This window comes from Amyelois transitella, chromosome 8 (assembly GCF_032362555.1).
Source record: "Amyelois transitella isolate CPQ chromosome 8, ilAmyTran1.1, whole genome shotgun sequence".
Classification (NCBI taxonomy): Eukaryota; Metazoa; Arthropoda; class Insecta; order Lepidoptera; family Pyralidae; genus Amyelois; species Amyelois transitella.
In genome coordinates this window covers 7,357,267-7,365,690 of record NC_083511.1, presented here as the reverse complement: position 1 = coordinate 7,365,690, position 8,424 = coordinate 7,357,267, and the positions used below count along the sequence as shown (strand labels likewise).

Genomic DNA, 8,424 nt, shown 5'->3' with positions numbered 1-8,424 from the left:
GATGTCGATATCTTAGGATGTCGAAACAGATGGCTAAGGGAATAGGCGCAATCATCTTTTGCAGCTTTTACTATCATCCTATAGGGCTGGGGAAACGAAGTCCTATTGTTAGTGTAAACAAGACTTGTATCCTTATGCAGATTATAGTCATCACTGGATCCCGGACCTCCACATGCAGGACGGTAACAAATTACAGCGACGGAACTGTAATTTTATTGACGTAAACTAAAAATGATGATAAGTATTTATCAATTATTTTATTGAGCTAAACATAGCCTTCGACCCGTGATTAGTATCTTTGTTTATCCCATATGGAATAAAGATGTTTGTATAAGGAATGAGATGTTGTCTAGTTAAGCCAAGAGACGTGATAATAATGCGACGTATTAAGATAATGCCGAAATACGTAAAATGACGAGCTGTCAACTAAACCAGGATTTTGGCGACTTTTGAAAAAAGAAAATGATTAATTGTAAGTAGTTTATTTTCTTTAAAATAAATGTGTCTACTTTACTGTTTGCTTAATTCCAGCCGATCTCAGAAGACAGTAACACTGATACCAAATATAAGACAAAACAATAAATAGTAAAAACAAAAATATAGAAAATAAATAAATAAAAAATAAAATTGTCTACAAAGTTATATCAGCGATAGGGTTTTGCTCGAAATATTTTTCAACGTTTTTGTATATTTTCTTGGCGGCCACAGCCAACATGGGCTGGCCGAACTCCGCCGAAACTTGCTTCCAGTTGTCGTTCAGGAACGCATGCATGGCTTCACCTGGAAATTTAATTTGTTGAAAATGCATAGGAATTAAGAGAAAATTTTAAAAGAAAGTTCGATTTCTTTTTCTTATAGTAGTTGTAAAAGGCCGCTTGTCTTGACAATCTGAATCTAAATTTCATAATTTAGGCATACAGCTGAATGCGGATTTCCAATCTTGTCGAATTTGTAGTCTCTATTTACACCAAAAAGTACAGAGACGAGACTATTATAATTGTATGAAAGTTCTATAGTCGATACCTGAACAAGTTTAAGACAAAAATAGCAATTTGGTGAAATGACTTAGTCCACATACATACATAAAATCACGCCTCTTTCCCGGAGGGGTAGGCAGAGACTACATCTTTCCACTTGCCACAATCTCTGCATACAACATACTAAGACCACATGCGGACACAAAGCTTTTTGGCCAGATGTACGAGTATATCTAGGTAATAGGGCCCGTGATTATCCTAATTATTTTCCACCAAACCGCCTATTAGATAAATTTAAATCTTAAGGTGTCTTATAATATAAAGATTTCTTTGATTCTTACATAATTTTCGCTTATTGTAAAATTATTTGAGAGATAATACTTACTGAGCTCCTTATTTCCATTGAACAAGTTAGTCAGAGTGAAGTGTGCGTTGCCCATAACTTCGAAGTCAAAATGCAGTTTCTTTGGCGCCACTCTCTCCTTGCCATCAGCTGTCTTCTTTAGGTCGTAATCGATGTATAGTCTTACATCAATATCTCCTAAAATACGCGAAATATAATATTTAGACGTTGCTTTAATCTAATATGTTTTTTATATTTAGTATTTCTTAGGCGTTGACTCAGTTGTCGGCTACTTCTCAATAAGGACCTAAGCAGAAAACCGAGTTCAGCTATGAGTTAAATATTTTTGTTTTCTAATGGTAATACCATGGGCATGGCTACGAAATGATTAACATGTATAGAATAGAATATATTATTGAATAGCTCCGCTGGTTATCTCAACTCCGTCACGTGGTCCTTCAAATTGAGTTTGAATCATTGTAGCCCATTCAGTTAACTAAAAGTCCTCAAATTCTATTTCCCTCACGTATAAAGCAATACTGAGGGCTAATGAGTTAATATTCTCCAAATGAATAATTTAATTGACTTACTCAATTTCAATTTCATCTGTCCATCTCCGCTAATAGGCAGGATTAACACTCTGCCAGCGGCGGTATAATGTCCTTTCACTGTACAGTTTGCCACAAAATTTATTGATATTTTGTTCTTTTTCGTGTTCCAACTGAAAAAAAAATTCAAATAAATTAATTGTAATGTTGTTTGACATACGTATATAAAATAGCTGTGATTTATTTTAATTTCAATTTTAGTTTTAATTTATTTTTATTTCTGTACGAGTATAATCAAAATAAATGGATGTTATAATAAAACTATAAATACTTAATAAATTAATCATTTCACCGCGGACCACATGGAACTAACATTTAAAACAATACATTTCTGAATAGATAGATCAAGTTAACTTACTCTACGGATTTGATAACCATTCCCTTTAGACCTTTCAGTTTTCCTTCTTTCAATGTAAACTGTAGACCGGAGAGGTCAAACTTCACGTCGTCCATATCCATTACATCCAAAACATCAATGTTAGCTTCAGGTATACCATCAAAGAATGTAGGCACGCCATTTTGAAACTCTTTCCTCAGGCAGTTTGAATCTTCTAGGCTGCATTTCCCTACTGGCACAACTGTAACAAGTACTTCCATTATTAGTTTATTATTTTTGTTTTTAATTTCAAGTTCTTTATATGTAGGCTGTAGGTAATTCATGTGGTAAAAATTTTAAGTCTGTTTCTTTTAACCTTATAAAGGGATGAAGCGATAATAATATAATCGTTATTAATATACGTTATTAACAATAATAGAAAGTTGTAAAATAACAGTGTTTTGATTGCTCACGAAAAAACTAAATGTATCTATTCACATTTTGGGATGTTGTGAGGTACTATGACGACCACAGTAAATCTTATTAACTTTGCTAAATATCACAATACTAGAAGATACACGGGTACATTTCGAAGTTGAAGTCAGCGACTACATCTTTCCATAAAAAAGTATCCCATTTCTGCCGATTACAAATTCCATCAACAAATGACATCGCTGATTAGCAATTATTCAATTCTTCTATTATAACTTATTTAAATGGCATTAGCGTATAAAATTTTAATTGATACTAATTAACTCGATAACAGTTTAGAATTTTCAACATTGATGCAAAACCGTTTAGACAATTTATCCATAGTTTGCATTAATACCTATCCTCCCATTTGTCCGGGTTCGTGCCTTTCCTCAAAAGGTACCCGGGGTTCACCTGCCACTCTTCCAGGGTCACTATTTTCGTCTGAACTACGTGATCCAATTAACAGGGGTATATGGGGTCCCATTATTTTTATGGCAAAATTACATAAAGGCGCATAAAGATTTTGTGATTTAATTAAAGTATCGCATAAAATGTTGTATATTAAACTTTTCATGTGACCTATTTGAGTTTATATTTTCGCATTATTAGTAAAGGTAAATGAAACTCATTCGGACAATAAAGTTATCCATAGCTAGTAAGGATCATATATCTTTAAATTAAACCAGTGTTTATTTTCAAGGTAAACAAGTTATTGCTTCGATCATAATTCTTTGATTTTAACGTTTACACGTGATTAAAAACCTGCAAACAAGTGCAAGAACGTACACTAAGCGACAAAATTAACTAGCCAACATTTTTATATTAAAAAAAAATAAAATTATCTTAAAAATGATTATTTATAGAAAGAAAAAGCGAGAAACACAGAAAATGAAAATCTTATGAACATACATAATGTATGATCGATTTGATACTAGAAAAATAATTTAATTTTCAGACATTTATTTACATGTTTAGTTTTAATTTCTTTTTGTAGTATTGGTCTTTAATAAAGCGTGTGACGTAGTTTTTGAGGGTTTTTTAAATGTGAAAATGATAATGTTTAATTTAAATAAAAATAGGCTCAAACGGCTCAGAAGCATGGGTATAGTCTATGTTTAAAAGGATGCAGTTGTTTTAAATGTCACCCTGTATATAAAAATATATTTTAATTTAGAAGTAGTTTTATAATAAAAAAGTATTACAATAACCTTTACATATTTTATGAATTAAATATTTTAAGATGTTTGTCTTAAAATACGTTTTAGTACAATCAGATAAACAGGTTTAAAAATTCGTTTTTATAATTTGTTTTTTTTTTTTAACATATTTGTAATAAAATCATACAGATAGCATATTTATACTACATATATTTTAACGCATTTCTTAGTGCGTTAAAATGTATTTCATTCATTATCTACTCCTAGGAGATAAAACAGCCGATATTTTGCCTTCAAGTATACTTATAACAGATTGAAATGCATCGTGACCTTCAAATCGCCATAGTGGTAAATCGATCGTTTATCTCAAGTCCAAGATAGATAATTGCTCTCAGCATACTATATAGGTTTTCCTTGTTATTTTCTGGGTTAATTATGCTTTAGTTGGTAAGCGGAAAAGAGATGAAAACTTACTTATTCGGTATTTAAGATTTTATACTATCATATATTTTTTTATTATTTGTATTGCTTAGATTTCTAAGATCACTGAACTCTCATTCGTCATGGTGTATTTTCAGTTATTCGGGACTTAGTTATTGATCTCAATTTTCAAATTAAAGATTTAGCAAACTGATTGAACCAATTTGCCGGCCTATTATAAAACGATGTAGTGATTCTATTTACTGACTCCCTGTTTTGATGAATCACATAGAGTATATGAAAAGATTTAAATGAAGCCGAAGAAGCAGGTATGCAGGAATCTTGGCATGTGAAAGATTCCAACGACTCCAAGCCAGAAGTATGGTGTATATTGTGTATGTATGAAGTATATTAACAACTTTTTTTATTAAAATTATATTTTTTGTTGAAATCAAATCAATTAATTAAAAAGTTTTTAACTGTGTCGTCTGTCCAGTTGCTATGGGAAATATTCAGAAGCTTAATCAATCTTATATGTGCCTTTCGTAAAGTATTCAGAGTCAATTATTCTTACTTTTTACTTTGTTACTGTCTTACATTACTTCTTGCCCTGGTATTAAATCTCTCAAGAGGGATGTTAAACTATGGTTATTGGACATCTAAAGCCAAAGGAATAATTGCTAAGTTTACAAAAAATTGCACGGAAGCGAAGATCCAGGAAGTAATTTAGATCCTTCATTTGATCTCAAGTTAGCAAACGTTTTATTGAGGTAAATAAAATTTTAAAATGTTTACATATGACAAGGTAGGGTAATAAAAGGAACGTGAACGACATATTTGATTGCGCGGCATATTTTTGCAATCTATTTTTGCCTGTTTAACGAGTTGTGAGGTCCCTTTGCCTTGATGGGATATGTCTACCTTATTTCATAAAAAGAAGTAAAATTTGCAAACTTTTATATTTCTTCAATTTGTTTTTGATGTAAGAAAAATTAAGAAAAAGTTTAGACATGATTTTTTTTGGTTTGATAAGTGCTGCTTTACTTATGAATTTTAGATGATTTACAGAAACGTGAATATAATTAATTTATTGGCGATACTCACTGAAAAACTATCTGTCGGAACATAAATCCGAAACTACTGTGCACATAAAGCTTAAATTTGCCATAGAGGAAAGGACTTGCATTTTATTTATTTGAATGTGTAGAGGTACACTAAGAGAAAATACCCCGAAATTTCTATTGAGTGAATTAAAGATTGAATAAAATATTTTAATACGAGCTTTTTTTTCATTTTGCGAGTACAGAGCTATGTTAGTGTGTGTGCTGTGAGCCTAATTTTGTCATTGAAATCATTTGATAACTTTTTGGGTATTTGACCTTTGTATTTTCTATTTCATGCGATAATAAGATAAACTAATTTTCAACCTTCCATGTGGTACTGAATTAGGTCAAACAATTTATCGTAACACTGACCTAAGCTCGCACTAGATAAACAAGTTTTCCTCTAGCATTTACCCTTGATATTTTTACAATTTATCGATTTTTTAATTGTTTGGCGGGTACTTTAACTACATACCTACACACGACACATATTCAAGTCCACAGGATTTAAAATAATAAGTTCTGTATTATTCCCTCCGCTATTTCTTTTGCAACAAAATCTGTTGGCCACTATATGTAACACGATAAAAATTTAGTTAACTTTGTCAATATTTTCAGCAAGCTTGCTTGATTCAGGACATTTAAGACCTGGCTTTTCAGTAGTCCCGTCCCCACCCTGTTTCAATTAAGGGTGGTATGTAAGGCTCATTGGCCTAAGTTTAGTGAGCATGGATTTATTTTATAATGACTTTGGATAATATGTATATACGAATATTATAAATATTGCCAGTTTTCTTTCTGTTATTTTTTGTGCTAATCATTTATTGAATACACTTTCTTTATTTCGTAATTATTAATCTTTCTTAAAAATGCTCTATTATGTTCTTATGAAATTCCTAAATATAGAGAAATGACAAGTATTTCTTTAATTTATTTCTAGTAACTAAAAATAATTTATTAAGTATTAAATATTTTATTCATATTCGATGAAGTTTTGTATGTCGCAGTGGTAAGTTTGGGAATAAAATAAAAGTTAAAGAACGTAAAAAGAACACCACATTTTCTAGGTACGAGAAAAATACAAATATCTTTTTTATGAAAAATTATTGAATTTTCAGATAATTATTAATTACTTTTTTACATATTATGCGATTTGATTTGGTTTTATTTTTTGTTGTTATTATTGTGAATTCCTGTGTAGTAGTCCTTCAAATTTACACACGTCTATTAAAATAACTAAATTTTATGAATAATTGTAATTTTATTAATAGGGTATTATTTTTTTTTTATAATTGCTATATTGTTTTCACTTACCATTTGCCACCGCTCCATAAATAACACAAATAACAAAACTTAATAACGTTAAAGCAACCATTTTGAATTCATGCAAGTTATCCCTAAGCTAAACTTGAACTGTTTAAAGACAAGCTATGTGTTGCTTTAATATACACCTATTAACTGAAGAGTTCTCGTCACTCGTCTTAGTAATTAGCAACGAATTATTCATCGCATGTTAGAGAAAACGATTTATATATTAAAAAAAATGTTTTAAAGTAAACCTCAAGCTTTTATTTATTTATCAGTTCAACGATGCTTTTGTTTATTTATTACAATACCTACAATACAACATTTTAGATCAAAAAGTTTCCTAAGAATTTTTTTTTATTTTTATTTATTAACATCGGCGAGACTATTTTGTATTTCTTTTAAGTTAGGCGTAAGACCTAAAACAGATAACGGGTAACTGAATCCTTAATGCCCAAAACATACGTAAATACGTATTTATTCCCTGCGCGGTAGACAGAGCCAATATACTTGAAAAGACTGAAAGGCCACGTTCAGCTTTTAGGCTTAAGATGAAAGAATTGAGATTCAAATCGCCTACAAGAATAGAATTCCAAGTTTATAAGCGCTTAGTTGTCTTTTACGACATTCATGTTAGTGGTCCTTTTCTAAAAGTACCAGGAACCACAGGGCACGAACATAATACTAATAATAATATATATATAATAATAACATATATATATAATAAACAGGTTTTCTGTTTGGGATATATTTTTCCTTCATATTGATGATAATTAAAAATGGTAAAATGAAGCCTGCGATTAGTAAACAAAGGCTAAAAAAGAAAAAGAGTGAATAAAACCTGAAATGATTTACTAACATAGGTGTACACTTTTATTTTATACCATGACAAAAAGAAAGTATGTTTATATGAAATATAACACGGATTAAAAAATTTGGTTTGTTACAAGATTTCAAAAATATATATACATAGGTGATGATGATGGTTATAAAAATACTTCTCTATGTTTTATAATGACATGTCTTTACAGAATTGTAAGAATAGCATAGAATGGTAAGGTGATAAACTAAATAAGATTTAATTTTTGAAAGTAAATCGCCTTCTTTTTGCCAGAAAGCAATGTTCTATGGAATCGTTGTGACTGTATGTTAAAGATCTATAAGGAAATTTCTGTACTAGTGTACCTAATAAATAAATAAATAACTATTTTGAAGAGAACAGGGACGAGTTAAGCGTTGTCAGTTGCGGAAGATTTTTATATGTTTTTATATATATTGATCAAAAACTGGCATCTATTTTTAACATATGTAATGACGCTAAAGATAATAATGAATGATGTAAACAATTTTAACTTTATGTTAGATCAAGTATGTATAAAAAGCGACGAAGCAATAAAAACACAAAGTTTTTGCATCTTTTCTTCTATAAGTACTTGCACTTTGGAAGTGATCAAAAATATATACTGACGTACACAAGTGGTATTTACTTTATGAGTATGACGTGAATTGGTTCTTCGTTTAGGCCTTCCCCTTCGAACTTATTTGTGTTTTATAATACCAAAGGTCCACGCAAGTTGAGATGCTTCTTAAAACAGGGACGCGGTGAACACATGGGAGTCGCTTTATGAAATTCTATGGCTTACTCCAGATAGATTATGATCGTAGGCGGACCCTAGGCTAGAACGATGATGAGGTAATTAATCATTTTGGATGTACCTAAC

General features: G+C 30.6%; 1 protein-coding gene across 1 annotated transcript; it reads right to left on the bottom strand.

Moving 5' to 3' along the window:
* Window positions 1-509: 509 nt before the first annotated feature.
* Window positions 510-7,474, bottom strand: LOC106136520 (circadian clock-controlled protein daywake). The gene is made up of 5 exons (XM_013337103.2): window positions 6,713-7,474; window positions 2,287-2,506; window positions 1,911-2,041; window positions 1,363-1,518; window positions 510-780 (listed from the first exon to the last, which is right to left on the bottom strand). Exons 1-5 carry the CDS (start codon window positions 6,771-6,773, stop codon window positions 632-634), a joined length of 717 nt encoding a protein of 238 aa, XP_013192557.1. The 5' UTR covers window positions 6,774-7,474; the 3' UTR covers window positions 510-631.
* Window positions 7,475-8,424: the final 950 nt, after the last annotated feature.